Raw genomic sequence first — 24,768 nt, 5'->3', positions numbered from 1 at the left:
TAGGCAAATTTATATGTTATATACATGTATCTCTATAAAACCAGTTAAAATAATAAATACACAACATCTAATTTGCAGAGTAGAAAATCCATAATCTTATGCAGACCAAAACAGAGAATCAATTGCTAATGCCTAAAAGGAAAGTGTATGAAGAGAAAATGAAAGCCTAGCAAGTTGCCCCCAGCCCCAACCTCCAAACCGACAGAGAATCAAAATGAAGAACATGAAGAAGCAGGATTAGTGTTCATACCCACGACAGCAGATGTCCATCAACAGATGAGGCATCTAGCATCAATGAAAAGAAGTCTTGCAATTCCATTCAGCAATTCGTCAAAAATCTGTGATAAACTTACCAGTCTTCTTTAACAAGTAAAAATGTTACGATGGAAACATATTTCAATCAATGTGATTAAAACTGACTAAGAAATGATTTTTATTTCTTTTTAAGCAAGTTGCTCAAATTGACCGATAAATGTTGGTGAGTAGGTAAACAGTTCACTAGATCAATGAAAGCCTTGAAATCTGACTTGCCAATAAAAGTTTTGACAACAAGGGAAATTGCAAATTTGCACAAATGCCCGTTAAGCATGGCAGCACAATCATGCATTTAAACAATGACTTAGTAACCTCAGAGAGGTACCTTGCAAAGATGGTATAAAAAGCTATCAACAGATAACCATGAATCATCCAATAGTGCAGATACCCCTGTCGCTGCACCACTGGTATCTGTATGATCTTTCTCAAGCCCAAATTTCAGTTGATAGTAGATGACCTTACTGAACTGCATAGAATTCTATAAGTTGTCAGAGCTCTGTATAATACTAACATAAAAAAATAGGACAATTACATTTATTGAGTATTAATCAGTATTAAATGAAGAAAGAAAATGCAATTTTAATTTGGCAAATTGCCAAAAGCCATGTAGCTAATTAGTTGGCACTTCTTAGTGTTTCCAACCAAAACATCCAAAGTTCAAATCCCCCTACTCCCAAATATCAATGCATTAAAAATTTTAATTTGGCAAATCAAACATACTAGGAAATTCTATGCAAGTTAATTACAGATGTTGCAAAGTCAAAACATGATAAACCAATGAAGCTTATTTCATGCCCAGTATCATAGTTTAATACTTCAATTTATAAGGGGCTACATAAGAATTAAAAACTTTAGCAAGAAGAGGACTTCAAATAAGTAACTAAAATAAAAACTTTTGATAACACAAACTTTTTTTTTGACAACGATAACACAAACTTATAAGTTATAACAAAAGGCCAACTGAAACTGATTAGGCTTTTGAAAATTAGGGCATAATATCAAACAACCTTACCCTTTCTTATTTAGTGTATTGTTGTTGTTATTAACGAAGGAATAAGGTCCTATAGTCTATGAAACAAAATGGCCCCACATTGAGCACAATGATGAAACAGAAAACAAAATCATAAAAAGAAAATAGTTGGCAAAGGGCCGAAGGCTTTGCCGGGTTGACTTGCATCTTGGATATGCTTTAATAGTTACATTCCAAGCTCAATGGTGGCTCCAGGAAAAAAATTTCAGGGGTCATTAAAGGTTAAATTAACAACAAAATTTTTTAAAAATAGAACTGGAACATATTGAGTTATTGGCACACAAAAGATAAATAAATAAATAAATAACACACACAAATACATGAAGTTTTACAATTTCCTTCTATGAGTTTTCATATTTTGAAATCCTTACATGATAGTTAATTATCAATTGTCAATGTAAATAGGTGTGACAAGTTTGTATAATGTTTTTATTTGTATGGAATAGTCATTATTTATTTGTCATTCTTTTTATAAAAATATTTTAAACTAAATGACAAAACACAACCCATAGGCACTGTATTAGTTATTGATCCACACAACCACACTCATCCATACATTATACATATAAATAATACATTAAGTGTCTACTTAACCAATTAAATGCTTAAACAATCAGTCAATCACAAACTTTACTTTTTTTTTTTTTTTTTGAATCTAACTTTATAATAAAAAGTTATTATAACATAATAACAATAACAATACATACACGCATGGAACAAACACTCTACATTTCTTAATTATTAAACTATATAAAGTTATATTGTATTTATACTATACACGCACATTCACACACACCACACACCCAAAACCGCGCTTTGCCAGCCTCCTTGCGTAGATCGACTAGCATTATCCTTGTCAGCTGCCTTATCATCGATCTAGCCGGCTTCATCTTTGGACTCGCTATGCTTCTCATCTTGCCATAAAAAATGCGCAAATGTTGAGCCAAGATTGATCTGAGTCTTCTGGGAGCGAGTTGGAGATGGAGTCGTCAACGATGGCGATGGAATTGGCGTAGATCCAAATATGAAGAAAAGGCAGATGGTGATGGGTTTTGTGGGCATTCAGACCGGTTTGGATCTATGGGACATCACGATCTACAAAATCAACCTAGACCCACGAGAGAGAAAGAGGGAGAGAGAGAGAGAGAGACGATTGGAGGGAGAGAGGGTAGGAGCTGTGGTGGCTTGTCTGTGTGTGAGATGAGGTTTATGCATGTGGGTAATAAAAAATTCTTTTTTTCTTTAACATCCAGCTACAATGAGCTACTAGAGATAGTAGCTACTGTAACACACTAAAAAATTTTTAACTTCACCTTCCTTGCTGTGAATGTTCTAAAGCAGGTAGAGAAAATAGGAACAGATATAAAATGTTCATATTATTGAATGGAAAATAGAAACTCCTCGTAATGCTTGTATATCCTTACCAAATATTCAGACCGATTTGGATCTGTGGGACATCACAATCTACAAAATCAACCTAGACCCATGAGAGAGAAAGAGGGAGACGGAGAGGTAGAGAGAGAGAGAGAGAGAGAGACGGTTGGAGGGAGAGAGGGCAGGAGCTGTGGTGACTTGTCTGTGTGTGAGATGAGGTTTATGCGTGTGGGTAATAAAAAATTCTTTTTTTCTTTAACGTCTAGCTACAATGAGCTACTAGAGATAGTAGCTACTGTAACACACTAAAAAATTTTTAACTTCACCTTCCTTGCTGTGAATGTTCTAAAGCAGGTAGAGAAAATAGGAACAGATATAAAATGTTCATATTATTGAATGGAAAATAGAAACTCCTCGTAATGCTTGTATATCCTTACCAAATAAATAGAAGAAACTGTTACCCTCACTCACTTGCTAATGGACTATAGCCAGAACAAGGGCATGGATTACATTCCAAGTCTTTCTCATACTAGTGCTAGTGCAGATGAAAGCCTTTATGGGAGAGGAAGGGATTATTAAGGGCATCCTTGGTCTTACAGTGTATTTATGCAGCAAGATTAAGATTAAATGGAGGTAGAGGGAATGGGTCTAGTTCAGTTTTAATGGTGAAAGCCTCTTGAAAAAGGCTTAATCATTTCCGAGCAACAAAAGACGGGAGCTATAGTAGCTACATGAAAGTATAAAACAGTCAAGCAAGACAAGACTAGAACCAAAGCCAAGGGCTAGAACTCTATCATTAGGACCAACAAGTCTACTCGCAAGTAGACCTTGCCTCCTTCACACAAGACACAAAAGGATGGATCTAATGGCCTATTTGAATTGAGGGGGGAGAGATGAGAAGCAAGGGGGAGTAGAGTAGAGTTAGCCAAAAATGAGGCTAATTTCCAGCCAACTCCTATGTATTCTTCCTCTCTTCCCCTCAATCCAAACGGACCATAAGAGACTACTATTAGCAAACTTGTTTTCTTTGCAATATATTGTCAATGTATTGATGGAACCTATTTTTTCAAATTGTAGGAGCTGCTAGAGCAAACCTCAAACAAGACAATTGAGCCATTTTTCTATAAAGCAAACTAATGTGTTGATGCAACTTGTTATATTTTGCATATTAACCCACCTCTTGTGGTGGTAAATTTGCTAGCTTTGATAGGGCTGAGCTTTTTCTTTGTAACAGAACAATATATGTTAATGCATTTTCTTCTTATTATCGAAACAAAAGCAAAAAAGTACCATCATCTAGTGAATATGCTCTCATAATCAGCATATTAAAAGATGAAAATACAACGGAAGATGTTACCGTTTGTTTTCATAATTAAATAACAAAAATTCAATCCCATTCATTGCTACATTTTAAACCAAAGAGAAAACATTGCAACTATCCTATACCTAAGGACTATAAACTTTACACTCCAGTCTTTAACTTTTTCAGACAAAAATTGAAAAGATAAAATTGAAAGATATTTACCTCGTGCTATTGATTTACTTGAAAAGTTAATTTATAAATTATATGATTATTATCCATAAAAGGAGGTGGCCCCATCAAATTTGAGAAGACACCATCCTTCTCAAACAACAATAATCCTTTGACACTTGTTAATGTACACTCCACTTGACAATTAATCCACAATTTCAAGAGCAATATCCACATTTTTTTGAGAATACCAACATTTAAAACATTGAACTGTTTCCTAAAAAAACTAAAACAAAAAACATTGAAACGATTGTGTGGCGGACCCCAGTGAAATGCCTAGTGAGATGCCGTGTAAATTTTTTCATTAAAAAATCTGGTAGCTGTAGCAGAACTCATCAGGATAACATACATAACTCATCCCCAATGTATGGTCAGTCAAAGTTGAATGTTCAAGATTAGGAAAGGTCGCAAGTTCATGATATGTTTATGTGCATCTGATCCTAAAAATCGAAGTAAATTATACTACAAGTGTATTATAGCTGTATATTGGCCGTAAGTTTGAAAATTCACAATTTCACATTATATAGAAATTAATAATAAAGATTAGAAATTAGTCTGCATAATACAACAAACCTGTACTCCAAAAAAATCAACCTTCATCTTCATTTTTTGTTTCTACTTATGAAACCAATTACAAACTCGCATTACAATCGCTGCATAACCATGCCCTTAAACTCACCCCATTTGGCCTCTCATACAGCATGTACCAAAATGCAGTAAAGCAAGTTTAAAGCATAATGGCAGCGTGGTTAATTAATGCCGGCTGCCTTTATGTCTTACTCTGGTATAATCAGCTAGAGGGCAACCAAAAAAAACAGCATTTCTCTCTCTCTCTCTCCCCACAAACAAGATGAAAGATTATTTGTAATATGAATTCTTTAATTTACAAAAGAACCCTCAATTGTCTTTGTAATCAAGGCAAAATTGTTTCTTTTTTCTTTTATTTTTTTAATTTTACACGTCAGCAATCAGTTTTTTAATCAGCAGCAATCTTTTTTGTTTATGGAGGGATGGAGAGAGAGACAGAGGGAGGATGAAATCACATTTTCTTTTTATAAATAATGCTAAATTGTATCAGATAAGCATGATTATTAAATATGCCCCACCGCATATCACCCATTTAGTTGAATTTTTCAGCTTTGAATGCAACTTGTGGATTGCGAATGTCATCCTGGCTTTGAATCAAACGAATCTCTAAACTACTTGATTGGGGGTCGTATCCCACGCTTCTATAGTCATTCAATGTCCTCTGCAGAAGTGCCTGCAAGGATGAGAAACACTCCAACAATTAATTTACAATTGTGCAACAATGAGAATCCAATCGCAGATGGTAACTGCAAGCCCTAGTTTAATAATCTCAAAAGTAATGGTTCCTCTACTAATGTCTTCCTTTCTTCTTTTACTTTGTAGGCACACATGCAAAAGTTTCACTTCATATATCAGATCTGAAGTTCCCCAACAGACCAAATACATGCATCAGAGAATGACTTTAAAGATTGAATTTGATGGTCAAACTAATCAAAGCATAAAGAATTTAGATGCAGTAACCTTTTAGAGCGATATAATATAAGTAAGAAGTTACTTAAATCAATATTATTTAATGATAAGTAATACGAATTCTGTTAAAAAAGGAGAGTTATTTAGTCCATTGAATTCTACCAAAACACATTATACTTGAGTCATGTCAACTCAATTTGGTTAGATATAAAGTAACGACTTCTTAATTGGATTAGCTATTGTCCGAGTTCTAAGTGAAACAAGAGGATATAATAATATGAAAACATGGCCACACTTTTCATAAATAGAATTATTCAATATACCCAAGTGAAAATAGAAACCAAAGAGAAAATTTATTTCACTTCCCTAGATCTCAATCTCTCCATGGCTCATAAAAAGAAGTTCATGCGCATGAAAGCATCTGGACTTGAATTCACCCAAAAGGATGACCAGAAAACTTTTCTTTTTGGGGATAAGCATGAGTAGAAGACTCTAAGTTACCAAATCCGTTGCAACTTCTTACAGCAAGCCAATAAACTCATCTCTTTAACATCAATTCTAGACCCTTTTCTGGATGATACGGTAGCTTTGTGCATATTTATTTATCAAAAAAAAAGGTAACTTCCTTTTTTTCCTTAATGAGCCTCATCCAAGTCTCACTTTCTTCTTCCTTCTTCTTATTGAAAAATAAAAATTCAATCCATAGATAGAATGATATCTCATATTGCGAATGAGATAACAGGTAAGATCTAACCTAGGAGCTCAAACTGTCAGATACAACATGTCATCCAAGTTTATGCCTATATATACAAGTTAGTGACCAAATGTCACTTGGGGGGAAAAAAATTTAAAGATTCCTTTATTTTATCATTCTAGAAATACTTCCACTTAATTATGAAGACAACCTTTAGTAATGAACTGCAAAAACAGAATAAATGAGTACCTGCAAGCTTGATACTGCAAGCTCTGCTGCCTTGTCAAGGTTGTCAGGATATTTCTAAATGGCACAGAAAATAATTATAAGTAGAAAATAAAAATGTTATTACCAAAAAAAAACTCTAGCATTTGATTTGAGGTGGAATTAAATTTAGAGGCATTACATTGCTCCAACCTAGTAGAAGAGAGGTCATAAGATCTCCTGTTCCCTGCAAGCAATGCACATAGTGCTTGTCAATGTAGAACCTCTTATGAGGACATATTTGTTGCAATATAAGAAAGGTTGAAAGCACAAATAAGGATGCAAGGAAGAAATTACATCAAAATTAATAATCTAATTAAACAAGTAAATGAAGAAAAATACATTTGAACCTGATTCAATGAATAAAGCAGGAAGAGGAAGTGATTAAATAAGAGAACATCTTGTAAAAAGGGAAAAAGAATTAAGGGATTGTATGTTCTCCCTCCCTGTGTGTGAATGATGTAATCCATTTTCCAAGTATTATGTGCACCACCAAGAAGCCCTTCACGTGTATTTGAATATTGAAGTAAAATATCTTTTAAAAAATGAAGATTAATGGTGATAACGTAATTAAGGCAGAAAACTGGGATTAATAAAATGGACTTGTGCTTTACCAGCTATAACTGAACTTTCTTCTAGTTTCTAACGATGAGCTGTTATATCATTAACATACACAATTTTTACTCTTTTCATAAGTAAAAATATATCATGAAAGCTCATTAATTTTTTTTTAAAGCACGCATAGTGCCATGTAATTTTTCTTTTCTTTATTTATATACAATATTTCACTTTCTCAATTTTCATTTTTGACCATCTAATGCAGATACAAACAAAATTATTCGAGTCATGCATTTAACCTTGAAAAGACATTCCTAAATATCATTGCATTTTAAGATTTATGTCTCACGTGCCCTAGACATGCTACTTCAACAAATATGTCTCATATCTCAGGCCAGATCAAGTAACTTGTCAAATTCTGGTCATTTGGTGAAAAGCTTCATAAAATAAGCAATTCCCAGTTACCAATCAGTCTTGGCACCCCAGAGTACAACCATGAAAGATTTGTATATGAAAGGAAGTATAGTAAGAATTCACCTACCGTGAAATATGCTGGAATTTTCGGAATAACAATTTTAAATTGCTCAGGAGATTGATCCTGTCACATGCAAGTTATAGAAAAAGAATAAGTGAGTAGATTGGCCAAAATCATATATTTTCAAATATCTCATTAAGGGGTAAGCATCTTAATATAGTAACAAGGAAGAGATAAGATGGTTTCATGAATTCACATTTACAAGAAACAAGTTTTGGGGGAGAGAGAGAGAGAGAGAGAGAGCACTATAAATTTCCACCTAAATAAATAGTTTGATAGGAAGCCATATAATTCACCAATCTACTCTCAACAAGAATAATATAGAAGAAGATTTGAAGAGACAACCACAATGAAATTCAAATTTTGGAAGTTTCTAATTTCATATAATTATAGTTGCTTCTCACATTTTCATACACCAGTAGATTACTTTTTTAGTTCAACATTTGAAGAAATTAAAAAGGGACTTGTCACCATATCTAAAAAAATATTTAGTGTTTGTTACACACCAAAAATGAACAAAAATCGTGAACTGAAATCACTTTTGGCGTGTGCGAATTAGTGAATGTGATTGCAGATACATTTTTTTTTTGATAAGTAAATGTGATTGCAGATACATGAGTCCCTACAAGTGTATTCTCTTCTTCTTTTTTTTTTTGTTTTTTAGATAACATAGGGAACCTTTCTAATGAAGGGCCCTATGCTGTGTAAGGTAATCCAAGGGCATTCACCCTCGACGAGCTAAGCAATCTATGCTCATGCCCTGGAGCCCCCCTTCAGGTATATTCTTAGTGGCACACACCAGAAGACCAGCAGGCATTTCTAATGAAAGTAGAAAAAAATAACATAGACACATCCTATTACGCATACCAATGGACAAGAGAGTCCATATTCCAAATTTTATATATATATATATATATATATAAGTAAAGCCACTAGAGATAAATATATTCCAACAAAGAATCAATACTTAGCTAATAATATAATTAAGCATCTCAAAGTATGTGATGATGTCCAATAAGGAAATAGTAGCACAGTTTCACACTTAAGATTCCAGAATGATTAAGCCATAGTTGAAATCTCAAACCGTAACTACATTTAATACAAAGGTTTACCTTCTCCTTCTGATGACTGCCAATAAGATGAAGACTGCCATCAATAACTATGCTTGTAATCACTACCTGCGATCAACCAGAATATATACATTACACTTTGGAAAACATTCAGAATATGTACATTATACTTTAAAATTCAGAGATAAAGGGAGGTGTATTATTCTTGAAGTTCATGGACAAGTTCCTTACATTTTCCTTTCTTTTCTTTTCTTTTTTAAATTAATTTTTATGTTTGGTAAGTAAAAAAAAAAAAATTAATAATATGAAAATTTTATTAATAAGAGGAGAAACCTAAGTATACAGGTTGTAAGAAGGAATCCCCCAAAGAATTACAATCAAATATTATCAATGAATCTATAAAAGAAATATAAGAAACATTGCCAAATGCATTAGACAACTCAAACCAATTGTACAAATAGAATGTCAAGTCAAGAGTAGATAACTCAATTCCATTAAAGGTTCAATTGTTTCTCAATGCCATTAAAAGTGCAATAGAAGCAGATTTTTTATATCTTCCAAACATTCCTTGCCAACAAAAAAACAGATCAACCACCATTCAACACATCACCCATTTAACCGTATATGTCACAAAGAGACCAATGGTCATTAGCAACCATACAACATCGATTCATCAGAATGATATTATGTTTAATTAGTTTAAAATTTTCTCAATGCCACCGTGAAATAAAAAATGCACCATTTCTATGAATTTTACAACCCCAAATACTCCAAGGGGCCTTACTAAGAACAGACATTGAATTGACTATCACATCTTAGCTTCTAATTTGACATATCAGCCCCTCCAATTTTCAGCATTTATAAAATGTTTAGATAGTATTTTGAGGGAGGGAAGCTTAAGTTACACAACATGAAGTGCTGTGTTTGCAAAGTGTAACTAAGGGTGTGTTTCTTTTGGGTGAAAATCACTTCCGGAAATGCGGGTGTTTGTTTGGTCCGGAAAATAGAATTTTCTGGAAATCAATTTCAGTTGACCGAAAAAAATACGCTTTGACCACGGAAATGAATTTCCGTCCCTATTTTCACTTCAAATGAATTCCGGACCGAGAGAGAGAGAGAGAGAGAGAAAGCGAGAGGAAGAAGAGGCGAACCCCGAGCTCCAGTCCAATCTGACGATCGCCGGCGAACCCCAAGCTCCAGTCCGCGCCGATCGCACGCACCAGTCCATCACGCGAGCTCCAGTCCGACGATTGCACTGCGCCACTCGATCTCGCAAGCTCCAGTCTGACGATCACACCGAGACGATCGCACCGCGCCGATCGCACCTTCGATCTCGCCTCCGTGCGATCTCGCCTTCGACACACCGATCTTCGACCCACCGATCTCTCTCTCTCTGTGATTTTGATTTTTGTTGTTGTTGTTGTGGTGGTGTGGTGGTGGTGTTTTGGTGGTTGTGGCTTTTGATTGCCGAAGTTTGCTGCTGTTAGTTGAATTGCCGTGTGAAAAATCTGTAGGAAAATAGCATTTTCAACCATACAACCAAACACCAAAAAATATTTTTCACAACATTTTCTGAAATGCAACCAAACACTTAAAAATATTTTCCTTCCCGGAAAATAGCATTTTCGGAAAATAAGTATTTTCCGGAAAATCACTTACATGAAACAAACACAGCCTAACATGCAAATTTCTTAATGCTACCAATACAAACATTGGAGAATCTAGACTCATCAAATGCATCACAGATTTCAAAGAAGACAAACCATAGTGCTTATTTAATGGACCTATCTGATGCTCTATTAGCCATGATAAGCATGCAATCTTCAGCATATCACATTTTGTTGATTTATGGATTCAATTAATGGAAAATCTCATAACCCAGGAAAACGCTAACCATTTCTGAGAAAGCATAATGGATTCTCATGATTGCAAAGACTAATTATTAAGAAGCTAATGGAGGTGACAGATTACTTATCAGGCATTAGGTGAGGCTTTAGGCTTCTATTATCATAATGCCAATAAAAAACAATGCTTCCTCATCATGTAGTCTGACCACCAAGTGCAAATACCCACATATTGGGGAGACTAGCAGAAATGATATAATTAGTGCATCCAAAGTTAGCTATGAATCTTCCCATCAAAAAGGATTTCACTTCATCCAAGGAACTTGTTCATGTGATTACTTCTAAGACAGAGTGCTACAGCACGCCTATAATGATGCCCTGTATTAATAATGTCCACTTAACTGCAGCATGCTGTAGATTTCAGACATCAAGACTATATCTACAGTTCTTTGCAATGATCCATGTGCATCGTAAAGCAGGCTTGTTTAAAGGGGTTAGGAATCGATATTTAATACCAGAGCTTATAGAAACCATATTTAATAGCAGATCATAGAAGACAAGACCATTAGCAGTTTATATTCTTCGGCATTTGCTAATAATTTCTTTTCATTACAATAAGCATTAAAATCACAGGCTTGAGTGATCATTTTTACCAGATATTGGTACCATACAAATATGGTTGCCTCATTGACTTGGACACATTTGTAATCAAATATCAACTGCTTTTTTTTATTAGTAAATAACTTCAATTACAAAGCACTAAGAAAGTTGCAACCCTAGTACAAAAGGTACTCCAACTTCACCATTGCAGGATAGCAATAGACAAATGATAATTTACCATGGTACATAAATTAGACTCCCATATTCAAAGAACTGAAAGAATCGTAGGTCTTAGAGGGTTCAATATATTATGATATAACAAAACCTTTGATGGTCCTGCAGCATGAAGGATGTTACAAGCTTCCCGACCATCTCTTTCAGAGCCAATCCTGTGACAAGTATATCACATCTTTAGGCACGAGCTACAGCAATGCAAAGGCAAAGGATAGAGAAAAGAATACAAGCTTATCTTTTATAATATATACTAAGATTCGCTTCTGAAATTTTTGTTAGTCTAAAACTTCAAGTAGTAGTAGATTCAAATGGGGATATGAAAACAAAAAATAAAAAACCTTATAGGTGAAATTTAATGTGTTTATGAGTTCAACTCAACTCTTATGTATTTATATATTAATACACACATTTAAAGAAAGACATAAATGCAGGTGAGGAGGAAGGATGAGGGCTCCTAATAGAAAGAGTAAGTGAATGGCAAAACAGGTGCAAAATGCAATCTACTCCAGCATAATAACACAGGACATCTATGTATGTGTCCCATTATTGGTTGAAACATTAATTTCACTTTGTATGAGATGATATCAACTAATTATACTCTTCCATAAAAGTAGTTAAGGACTGGATTAGAAGACAACAAATAACACACAAGTTAGGGGAAAGCAAAGATAGTGACCCTTTTAAAATTTCATATTCCAATTTTTTGAACACTTTACTCTTTATTTTCTATTCATTTAGTTAACTTTTATCTGCTAAACTTATTTCCATGCAAATTTCCAATAATCCAAAACAAGTAGAGAAGAGGGAAAAATGAGAATCATATATTGATGACCTATATGGTATATCTAGACATATCAAGATGTAAAAGACTCATACTCAAAAAGATAAGCTACACCAACCCTATCAAGGTATTAGTAGATACCTGAATCCAGTCAACTGTTCTGCTTCAAACTGGTTGGGAGTCAACATTGAAGCCACTGGGACAACCTAGTCATAAGGGAATACCAAAACGTTACCATCACATCAATTTTTATATAACCTTTGCATTAAGAACATTAATATCAATTCGTAATTATTCATGATTAAATGATTACTCCAGCTGTCCCATATTCACAATCTCATTGACAAATTCCAAACACAGTTAAAGATATTGGTCTTACATAATTTTTAGCTTTAGTAGTAGTCAAGAACATCCAAATATTCCAATTCATATCCAAATTGTATATATGAAAAGGATAAGATATGATAAGTATGCAAATTAAAAAACATATCAATGGATATCAGATTGCTCACCTTTTCACGATATACTGATACCAGCTCTGAAGGGACATATAGCTTTCCTTCATCACCCAGCACTGGATCACAGACTAGCCATGAAAATCCAAATATCAATTAGATATACATGAAAATGTTTTTCCCCATTTTGAGGGCAAAAAAAGATATATAAAGGGACATTACCATTCTCTAAGACACAATTATTATGCTTCACCTATTAGTCTTAAGCTAAAAGGCAACAAAGAAACATTGTTGTATATTTATCACACTTAGAACCATCTATTGCTTCATTGCAATGTTGTGTCAGATTTGTAGAGCCATGTATTTAGAACCTTTGGGATTCATTGGGTTTTACTGGAAACAATTATTGACCTTATGTTTAGGTGGAGGAACTGGGTTGTTAGGCATTCAGCAGATATATGGAATATGGTTCCATCATGTTTGATGTGGACCATATGAAGGGAACATAATTAGCACATTTTTGAAGATGCGGAAAGTACGGGTCTCAGCTGCTAGCAACCTTTACTAGTTCCTTATATGAGTGGTCCCATGCACAGAGATTTATGAACAGTGATTCCATACATACTTTTACGGATATGCTGTCTTTATGTACATGATCTTTTCTTGTTGTAGTTCTTTAGGCATCTTTGTGATCTTTGTACATGAAGTAGCCTTTCTTTAATAAAATTGTTCTTATCTATCAAAAAAAATCTATGACACTTGAAGCCTAAATATAATAAACAGATAATGGAGATTTTATCAGCCCAAGCCAATAGTTTATTCTCTTCAAATCTTCTATTTAAGTCTATAATCTCTTTAATATTTGGCTTATGGGGCACTTTAAACTGAGTTTCCTTGAACTTATAAAGCCAGTATGACCTACAGATTTACTTGTACAAAAACTCATTTCTAACCTAACCATAATTGTCACCAGCAGCAGCCGCAGCCGCAGCCGCAGCTGCATCAACTACAATAAATAACAGCAGTGCCTCATCCAAACTACTTTGTGACAGAAATCAGAAATCATGTTTTATTTTTCCACCATATTTTAACTACGTAGATTGTTTTATTTTAGTATTTACATAAATCAATATTTTTCAGTATAGAAAGAGCGCAACATGAGATGTACCAAAAGATAATCTAAAATTACCATAAATCAATATAATCTGTCAAAGTACTCTTCTTTGTACAAATGAGCATACAGCTGGAAATTTTACATCATACTGAGAACAGTATATTCAAGTAAAAAGTACAACATGTCCATATATGTACTCAACAGATCAAAGCCCTCACAAACTACTTTTCTGTAGTCACTAGTATGTAGGTCACTGTCTTTTATGGCAATGACTGAAAAAATTAGTAGTCCAATCTTTATCTGAAATGTAATGTACTCACCATATATAAGTTTCGGGTTTACAGAACGAAGCTTATTGACAACTTCCAATATAGTGTTCAAAAAAGAAACTGAACCAATATAACCTGCAAATAAATTAGTCAACACTTAGCACCATGTAAAATGAAAAAGAACATGTCCCAATAAAGAACAAATCATAGAAATTGAACAAAATAACCAGATAACAGGAAAGCAATTTTGATCATAGTTTCTTAGAGAAGGAAGAAATAAAAGGGCACTATGGAAAATGTGTCTGAGTTAAAAGCAAACACAATCAGAGGAAGATCCAAATACACATATAATTTCTTTCAAACGGTCAGAAATAAACTCAATTTTCAAAATAATAGATTTTTTAAGGGTAAATAATGCAATATTATTGATATAGATAAAGCTTTATTTTTCACAATGATAAACACTAAGGATCAAAAGGCATACAAAAAATCACAAAAATATCAAGTGGAAGGTCTAACTAAACAATGAATGAACATTGTGAACAACAATTCCACTATAATTCACATCAAACAGCCCAGCACCATATTCCAAACATCTGAGCCATATTTCCCAAACCAGTTTCTCCAACAAAACAATAGACTTGCAGCAGACCCCAGCATGACCCAGTGAATCCCAAACATCTGAAACACATCTGAGAGAGCATGAGCAAAATCACAGCGAATTAAGAGGTGGTCCACTGTTTCCCCATTCCTTCAACACATACAATTCGCTAATGGCAAACCCCTCCTGGTAAGATATCCAACATAAGGATCCTACCTGAAGCTGCTGTCCACATAAAGAACACCACCCTCTTAGGACTTCAAGGAGGAAATTGACATCTTAAGTTAGAAAAATTATTTTCCACGCCCTTAGGTAACATAAATAAAATCATATCTAACAGATCTCAAGCTAAACCCTTTGTTATACCTATAAAAATATTTAGAATCAATATTCTCTATCAAGGATCAGAAATGACTTTGCTCACATAACTTTGGAATAGGAAATTGACACTTTAAGAAGAAAATAAATTTTCTACTCCCTTACTAGGTAACATAAATAAAAACAAATCTATCAGATCTCAAGCTAAAACCATTTGGTATGCCTTTAACAATATTTATAATCAATATTCTCTATCAAGGATCAGGAATGACTTCGCTTACATAACTTTGGGGAGCACATAAATCAGTATTCACTATCTCTCATGGAGATTTGCGTTAAAAGAAACGGGTATTTAATTATGAAAATCCAATGGGTAGATGACCCAGTCAGTTGATCATACAATCATTGTGAAATCAAATTTAATGTCACAAGACTCCAAAGACCCAGATTTAGTTAACCAAAAAAGGTGAGCATGTCATAAGCAGTTCATGGTGCTCTTTTTTGGGCAAAACAACCCTCTATACAAAAATCTAGCACAATGGTTTCCTTCTTTCTGGTTAGTAAAAAATTCATTATAAGCAAAAGAATTAACCTTCGGCCCTCGTGGGCTTAGCTCCACATTGCTAAGGAGTGATGAGGTTGAGTGTTGATAGGTGCCTAAACTACCTAGGAGGTTAGAGTATTCCTTTTGAGGTGATTTAGGGAATAGATCTCATCCACTCATCTCCTTCTTCAGTTACTAAGCAGGAGTTAAAAATAAAACTTTCATTGCAAAATATAGGCCAGATCCATATTACACTAGTGATGCAGGGAGCACCAACATCATTTAAGATTCTATTTTTGAACTTGAAATTAATTTTGTCTTTGAATTTGAATTTGGATTTTGGATTTTTAATGTTGACGGTTCATGAAATTTTATTGGATATTTTCCATTTGAGCAGCATAATTCTTGATACCCTATTTAACTAATGCTCTTGTAATTGGGAAATGCATTGTAATTTAAATATGAAAATTATTATTTGAGAATGTTTTTATCTTTGTTTGATGGTGATGTGGAGATGCCTCGGGCTTGCAGGCTGATTCTAGGTAGTGAAGCCTAGGGTTTGTTCTGTTTATCTCTTTTGTTCCTCATTTATCCCTATTTTCGTACACTTTCCTGCATCAACTAGACATATACCATAGACCACAAAATGGAAAAGAAAAATAAAACCAAATCAGATATAAAAGGCAAAAGACCCAAAAATTTACAAGGAGTTCATTGGACAAGATCTTATAGATGTCAAAAGCTGATTAGGTAGCTAAGGGTTGGAACATGAGGATATAGTAATAGAGTGCACTGCACTATGGTCCACTAACATGCACCATAGAGTCTATATTACCATTGGGCATAAATTATGTCAAACTAGAATTAGAAAATATCTCAATGACTGCCTCAAAATAGACACCTTCCTACTTCCAAGTAGATCATTCTTTAGTTCTATCTAGACATTGTTAGGGCTTGGGTTGATACAATCAAAGGAAAAAGCTTTTGGCATTTGAAACCTCATACATTGAGGAAAGCATCTTTCTTTTTTATGACGTAGGAGAACTTCACTCAGATTAGTTGCACGTCGTAGAGCATATTGTATAACAATCCTCACTATTGATCAAACTCCTACAGGCAACTGACCCCACATTGAGGAAAGCTTCTAAAAGTATGGATCCATGCAAGAAGTAAAATTCAGAATGTAATTGGTAATAGTTTATATATAAGATATAACTGGCACCAAAAGGATCCCTTGCTAGGGAAATTTGGGAAAGAATCCAAAAGACTCAAGTTTAGGGGAAAAAATCAGATGATAGATGGTGAAGCGTGGTAGTGGACTGCCAGTCGGTTTGTGGAATGGATAGATCTTAAAAGAGCTACAGGAGTTAATTTTATGTCTTGTACAGGTAGAATTAAGATAGAATTATCTTGTAGATTTTTTTTTTTTTATATTTATGTAAATATTTCATTAATGAAATGAAAAAGGGGCGCAAGTCAACCCACGTACACAGGATGTATAAAACAGGTACACCAGCATTAGGAGAATTATCGTTTAGGATTTATAGATTCGTTGTAAGCTTGAGCTCTTCTTCATGGACAACTTTTTTTTTTTCCCTTTTTTTAATGAATAAGTGGAAAAGTGAGTATATATCCAGTATACTTTAACAGTTTTCAGGATCTATTGTAATCTTTTTCTAGATTTTTATGCCCTGTACTGGTAAAATTGAGATAGAATTATCTTGCAGAATTTTTTTATATGTAAAAATTTTATTAAAGAAACGTAAAAGGGGCGCAACCCATGTACACAGGATGTTTACACAGGTATACCAACATGGAGAGAATTATCTTATAGATTTTATAGATTCTTTGTATGCTTGAGCTGTTCTTAGTGGATAGTTGAGTATATATCAAGTATCCTTTACTGTATTCACAACCTATTGTACTCTTTTCCTAGATTTGACTAAAACCTTTTTTACTAATTATCCACACAAAAAAAAGTGCTAGGCAAAGTCTAGGTCTAGAGACCAGAATTTTGAATGGTACAGGGTAGTTTGGATTAGGAATTCGTACACAGGAAAACATTTATGTTGTGTTTGGCTTGTACAGGAAATAGGTAGTGATCTACTACAACAGACTAAGATATTTGAACAATCGCTACAGTTAACTTCTATGAAAATTTTTTAATATGGAGCTCAGCCATACAAAACCATTAATTCATCTCTCAAATTCTTCAATGCCTCTTACGAGGAGCCATCTGTAGGAGTAGCTATATAAATCTCAATATAACTCATCAAAATGATTTTGAGATTGTTAAAGCATCAAACAGAAACAAGTTATAACAATTACAGGAGGTTCTGTTAAACATGCTTCCTCTGCCACGCATGGTTCCCGTCTATAAACAACTAGAACCAGATCCTGTTTTTTCTTATAAATACTTGTAGATGACAAAAAAAAAAAAATTCTCCTCTCCTCTCTCCAAAAGGTTTGTTAAACAAATCCTTCTCCAAAGATAATATACAGCTACCATGGCACACAAGACCAAAGATCCAAGAATCAAATGACAATTACAGAAAATAATTTTAACATACCTGTTAGTAAATGAGTGTAGTATAATAAATTATTCGCTTCAAGGCCTTCTATTAGTTCCCATAGCTGCTGTCCATTCAAAACTTGTCCCTTAAAACTTGGGTATCCTGCATCATTTTTCAAGTAGGCTAAACCAGGGTTACACCTTTGTTAGACAATGCCCAGACTATACAGATTGATAGATGACATCGCACCATAAGTCAGGCCTCAGAGTTTCTGAGTCTGTTCGGGTGAAGTAATAGTAGCAGCTTGCCTGTGTGATTTGAGAATTGCACTGAATTAATTGGATCCACATCATAGCCCAATAGTTGTAGAGGGAAGACGGCTGATTTATTTCCAACATATCCCTAAGGAATAGAAGGACCAATGGCATTAGGTATATATACTGTTACAGCCTCAATCTAGATAGTGCCCAAAGTATACACTGAATACATGTTTGGGACTCCATATGGAATGGAATACTTGATTCAAAGTAAATTTAAAATATATATATATATATATATATCTTGTTGTACACAAGGAAATAAGTATAAATTACATCAATACAACAACAAAAATTTAAATTTTAAGCTTGAAACATACTGTTTCAGTTACAATGCTGCTTTGGGGAAAATACACACAGAACTCATTTCAAATGCTCTCTAAAACAAAAAAGAACAAGATCATTCCCTTTGATGTCAAAAGACCTAACGATTTGTAGATGCACTGACACCATCATTCTAGAGAGGGTTCACAGGCGAACGATTATGATATATATTAACACTTCACATGAGAATTAATTGAATGTATGGGGACACAAATCATAGTATCAGATTTTCAAGACTAATGATAGCATAAATCCAAATATCTACCCATTTATTTTTGAGTTTTTCAAAATTGGGTTGTTTGAAAAAAAGTTGTACCTAGAAAAAAGTGAAGTTAAAAACAACTATAATTTGGAAGTGTAATTTGATAACGCATTACCAAATGCACAACCAAAGTGGATTAGTTGGTTGCTTTGCAAAACCAATCATTCCCTTCTTTTATTGATTTCCTTGATTCTTGTACACTCCCTATGTACTAGGGTGTCCCTTTTTTAATATCAATAAAACTTATTACTTATCAAAAAAAATATTGGCTTTTGAATGCAGGTCCAAAATCAATGAGAAGATCCCAACATTCCTTTCTTGTTTCACATGGCACATTCATGCTTCTTAGAATAAAACACATTTCACATAACACACAGTTCCATAGTTCTTTTTTTTGGCAAGCAAATTAGAGGCTATAGCCTGATTTCAGGAGTCACAATTCATAAGAAAATTCTCATAAGTCTGAATATACCTTCCTCAACAAATAACCAGTGTGCATTAAATTTTAGAATACTTCAAATAAAACCAATTTGATGATGACTGCAGAATAAGTAATTCAGCTCCTACAGGTATATTTTTCTTGAGCTGCTTGGCACATTCTATAGTGCCTTCATTCTCCCTCTACTTTCACAAACTCCCAAGGGGTTCCCACAAGAATTGGAGAACGAGGATTAATAACAATCTTCTCAAGCTTGATGGCACTTTCAAGTAGATTAACAGTAAGCTCAATGTCTATTGCACACCCCATAAATCCCACTATTTCCACCTCCCTGAGGTGCTCATTAGGATATTTAATAGCCTTCCTTAATTCCTTTTCTCTCAGGCCCATAACAGCTCTAAAGCAATTTTTTGTAAAAAAGGTGCCACCTCTATTATTGATATAAAACCAATGAGGGCCATGAGGCTCATTCCATCACTTGCACGTACTCTCCATTTAGGGTATCTAAGTCTGGCCAATGTTTGAAATTTTGGGGATTCCATATTTTGATAAGAAGAGATTAAAAATTCAAGCATCAAAAAAGGTAGCTCAACAAAGGACAAAGTGCATAATTCAGAGGATCACATCCACCAACATCTAAATCTAGAAGACGGGGCAAGGCCAAAAGACTCAAGATTTGGAGCAAAAATCTCAAAACTTTTAAATTCAAAACAACATCTTATGTTTAAATACTTCAACCCCAGTGATAAACCGCAAATCTTCAGAGTCACTAGATCTTCAGAATAGGTGACATGTAATCTTTCAAGCAAGGGACAATTGGAAAGGAGGTGCTCAAGAAGCTCACCGGTTACATGTACGTACATTAGAGTGAGGGATGTCAGGGACTTGATGCAAGATACTCCAACCACAGAACTTTTGATGCTAGTAAAACGTTCATGTGGAAATGTATAACACGTTTGTTTTTTGGCATGCCTCTGTTGGTGTAAAAAGTTCAATTCAAGCCTCTTAACTCCCTTTGAGATTGCAAAGTTAATCCATCCATCAATGTGATGTTTATGATGTATATCAACTCAAAACAAACTCTAAATTAGTCTATATTTGAGTCATGTACTTTTTAGAACATGGTTCACCCTTTTCACAAACTTTCTCCTTTCAAATTTTCTTCTTTTCGTCAGCAACGTCCCAAAAAGTACCTGGATCATCAAAGTCCAAACAACCAGTGAAGAATGGCCACAGATGTTTCCATCTGTGCAAAAGAACACTGGTTCCAACTGCTTCTTTCATAGTCAAGAAAGGCAGAATAGAGACTAGCATTTCATCTGGCAACTGACTTATCCAGTCCTCCAAATCCTTGTTGTCGGAAGTCAGAGGCAGAGGAGAGTTATTGATTGAGGAGAAGGGTATAAATAATAACTAATAACACAACACCCATTCAATCTAATCTAACCCTCATCCTCCCTTGTATAATTTTTTTTCCTATTCCTAGAAAGACTTTAACATGTGTGCTTGCTTCATGTTCATGTAGGGAAAGGAATAGAATTCCTCCTCCCACTGAATTCTCCAATCACACAGTTCTGTACTTTACATTACCACAATGAAACAAGCTAATAATTTCTAATAATTCAAAATTCTCAGGCACACATTATAACAAATATATATATATATATATATGAAAATCAATACCAACACCAACATCGAAACTAACTGAGATTAAACTAACGAACTACCATTAAATGCAAAGATTACATACAAACAAACTCCATTAATAAATTGAACAGTAAGTCATGTTAAAATCTAGTCCAGGCGAAATTTTCGATTTTGACAAGATAAAAGTGACAAAAAAAATTCCCCTTTCACTTTCTCAAGTTTCTCAGCAGCCAAACAGAGGATAAGCAACTAAACATCCAAAAATTAGCAAATAAATAAAATAAAACAAACAGCAATACCTGAACTGTGTGAGATTGAATACTGAGAACTCGACCGGTCTCCGAAGGTAGAGCCAAGGAAAGTAACGGAGGTGACATTTCTGAATTTCGCAAGCTTCTTGATCTTCAATATTATTCAAAAAAAAAAAAAAACATAGTGAAGAAGAAGAAGAAGAAGATAAAACAAACTAAAAATGATCAAAAAATAGGATTTTCAAGGAAAATAATTTACCGGAAAATGTGAGTTTCACGGGAAATTGAAATTCCAGAGTGAGAAGAAGTGCCAAGTCTCGGAGACCGTAACAACATATATTATATTGAATATTATATAGAAGTGTGGAGCCCGGCGCGAGAAAGAAATTTAGAAAAGGTCTGAAGATTGAGGGGTTGGTATTTAACTATTTATACTAAGAAGAAGAATATGACGTGGATTTTCAACAAATTTACGATAATGCCACTGCCTCTTGGGCGGCGGCTATGATGCTCTTTAGGAGATACGTCCATCGACTACTGTTTTTTCAAACAGAATTCAAATCTTAAATATTTTATTCGACTGAAATATTATACATGCTGAGTTAATTAAAACTCATAAATGGGTTGAAGTTGTCAATGTTGATAATTGAGTAAAGTGGTATTTAACTATAGGTCTGGTTAATCTATTTTATGAAACTTTTTATTGGAAATTGAAAGAACTATAAAAAAAAAATCAGTTTTTTTTTTTCTCACAAAAAATTTTTTAAAAGATTTTTTTAATGAATGCTCTAAGAGAATCCATTAGTAAAATCATTTAACTATTTATACTCAAAAGAAGTATATTTTGTGGGTGAAGATGAAAATGCCACTACTTGCTATGCACCGAGTTAAGGTTTTTTATAATTATATTTTTTAATAAATATGATAAAAGTGTCAACTTATAACATCCACCCTTATTGAATAGTCATTATTATAATACTAAAACATCAATTAATTTTTGTTATTAGAGGATAAGGGACGGTATATGTTGAGCTAATTGGAAAATCTCAATGGTACCATCGCGCATTTTTGGTACAATAGTCACTTCACAAGTATACATTCTTTTGAAGCGTGGAAAAGTAATAGCCAGAATTCAAGTCACAAAAAATGAGTTTCACACAAATATATTTAGATTATGTTAGATTAAAATTTTTATTTTGTATTAAAAATATATTCTAGTGTTTAGTTAGTGGGAAAGTGGAAGGGGTGTTTTGGTAAATTGGGTGCATGTGTGTTGTGTCGGGACTTTGGATCGAATCTGAGTTGGGAGTTGGAACGTTGACAAAACAGCTAGGTTGGCGAAGAGGAGTACAGCTAAAGGCAGAGTCACGTTGAATTTCATTTTCAGAGTGCGGATCGAACACGCCACTTTATAGTAATAAAAAAGAATGAAGAAAAAAAAAACAAAAGGCAAAACGTGTAGATGCCTCTTTTTTTGGGCAACTACACCAGAAAAGTTCTCTTTTCCTTTTCTGGTAGATCCTAGTTGTAAATGCTATTCCGAATTCCAATTATTTTAGTTGCTGCGGGAATTGGAATTTGGAATTGATACATTACGGTATAAAAATATTTTGATTAAACTACACTTGTCTCCATTTTAGATTTGAGACTGGGGATTGAGAATCTTGATAAAAATCTACCCTGGCAGGAGTGTAACAAAGACAAATACTATTTTTAATAACTTAGCTTATATGAGTATGAATAATTTCCTCTTTGTTTCTTTTTTTTTTTTTTTTTTTTTTAAACAAAAAAAAAATGGTAAGGGGCGACTAATGTGACAATCTTACCTATGCGTGACCATAATAGCATTCCACCCGCTAGGTTCGAGACCCTACTAGGTTGTAAGGGGGTTACAGTGAGTTATAACTTCCTAACCTTACGAGGGACATTAGTAAACCTTGAGCTGCTAAAGGAGGCAACTTAAGTAAGTCTATATTCGAACTTGAACACCACACACTTAGCATAGCTTGTGCATCACCGAAGACCACTAGACCATCCCTTAGGTGGTTTCCTCTTTGTTTCATTTTTTGTGTCATGAAGTGCTCCAATTGATTTCTTAAGGTAAAAATATTATCCACTTTTAATTTATTTTTTCAAATGATAGAAGTCTAAATTTGTAATGTTAAATGGACATGAAATTAAACCATTATGGATTCATTGGGTTGGTATTTATAAATCGTCCATAACTAGGGAATCAATTATGGAATTCAATGCTAAATAGAATCCTATGTTGTAATTGGGTAACGACCCTTGCAATCCGCTATCTTATTCTGTCTTCTTAGCATTGTTGGAATTTTTTTATAATTGTAATTCAATAGCTATAACAGGAGATGCATGTTCAATTAACTAAGAAAGAAGAAATTTTACACAAACAAGTGTTTGCGAGCACACACACAATGCAAGCATGGCAGACACAATTTCGTGCTAAATTATTTCTGTAAAAACACAAAAACCAAAATACAAATAATTCATAATTACCGACATAAGAGTGGTGTAGCCCAAATGAGTTTAACCAAATAAATTTCTTAACAAAATTGCAACTATTACCCATTTTGACATAATAAACTAATGCCAATACTAACAAACTAAACACCATAAAAATAAAAATAAAGCTTTGTTGAATCTTTTCTTTCCCTCCGTTAAAGTTTGTTACTTATATAAAGCTTATCGGCAACCATGATTTTACAAGGTCCTGCAGGAATTTAAAAATAGTAAGTGCATTCTTGTTTGTGATTCAATACCATAAAAAGATAATTGCATACTTAATGAGAAGATATCTTACATTATTTACCAAAAGGCAATTGTAAAGAGAATAATTAGCTCAACTGATAAAGTCTCTAATGGTTGAATAAGAAATCTAGGATTCAATCTCCGCCTACACCAAAAATTGATTGGTGTCTTGGTCTGATGATAAAAAACTATCATCAGGAACGGATGTTATAAGTTAAAATTCTCTAAAAAAAAAAGGCAATTGTGAAGAGAAAAATGTGTTCAAAAAGAAAATGCTTTGAAACTCTCTAAAAAAAAAAGGCAATTGTAAAAAGAAAAATGTGTTCAAAAAGAAAATGCAAGAATAGAAATAGGGACGAAGTCATTCATTGGCTTTGGGGGACCATAGCCCCCCTCAATTTTTTATTTTTTTCAAAATAGTTGGTATAATTAAGGTTTATTAAGAATTTGAGCCCATTGAAACAAAACTTTGCCCCCCTACAGTTTCTTTGACCCTCTAAAACCAAAAATAACTCAAATAACAACCACAAAAATTAATCTAAATAGCCCAAACAACAACAACAAAATTATGAAGAAACTCATAGTTTAAGCCTTTCAGAAACAAAAATAAATAAAAAA

The 24,768-nt window shown here is 33.9% G+C and overlaps 1 protein-coding gene across 2 annotated transcripts; it reads right to left on the bottom strand.

Annotated features, from left to right (window-relative positions):
* Window positions 1–4,826: 4,826 nt before the first annotated feature.
* Window positions 4,827–21,788, bottom strand: LOC115968819 (pyridoxal kinase). Of its 2 annotated transcripts, none has more exons than XM_031088327.1 (13): window positions 21,641–21,788; window positions 21,430–21,532; window positions 18,450–18,543; window positions 18,199–18,324; window positions 14,217–14,300; window positions 12,840–12,913; window positions 12,469–12,533; window positions 11,638–11,701; window positions 8,911–8,976; window positions 7,805–7,861; window positions 6,848–6,892; window positions 6,691–6,744; window positions 4,827–5,511 (listed from the first exon to the last, which is right to left on the bottom strand). In XM_031088327.1, the coding sequence occupies exons 1-13, from the start codon at window positions 21,715–21,717 to the stop codon at window positions 5,371–5,373; spliced, it is 1,050 nt and encodes a 349-aa protein (XP_030944187.1). In that variant the 5' UTR covers window positions 21,718–21,788; the 3' UTR covers window positions 4,827–5,370. The 2 variants fall into 2 exon arrangements, with proteins under 2 accessions (XP_030944187.1, XP_030944188.1); XM_031088328.1 differs by having other exon boundaries at window positions 18,199–18,303.
* Between the last annotated feature and the right edge of the window lie 2,980 nt (window positions 21,789–24,768).

The sequence above is a fragment of the Quercus lobata genome, chromosome 11 (assembly GCF_001633185.2).
Source record: "Quercus lobata isolate SW786 chromosome 11, ValleyOak3.0 Primary Assembly, whole genome shotgun sequence".
Taxonomy (NCBI): Eukaryota; Viridiplantae; Streptophyta; class Magnoliopsida; order Fagales; family Fagaceae; genus Quercus; species Quercus lobata.
This window is presented reverse-complemented; position numbering and strand designations above follow the sequence as displayed.

Coding starts and splice junctions, on each gene's coding strand:
- LOC115968819 (XM_031088327.1), bottom strand. CDS start 21,717: ATGTTGTTACGGTCTCCGAGACTTGGCACTTCTTCTCACTCTGGAATT. Junction 12,914..14,216: donor AAACCCGAAACTTATATATG/GTGAGTACATTA, acceptor TTTCATGGCTAG/TCTGTGATCCAGTGCTGGGT. Junction 12,534..12,839: donor TATCAGTATATCGTGAAAAG/GTGAGCAATCTG, acceptor CCTTATGACTAG/GTTGTCCCAGTGGCTTCAAT.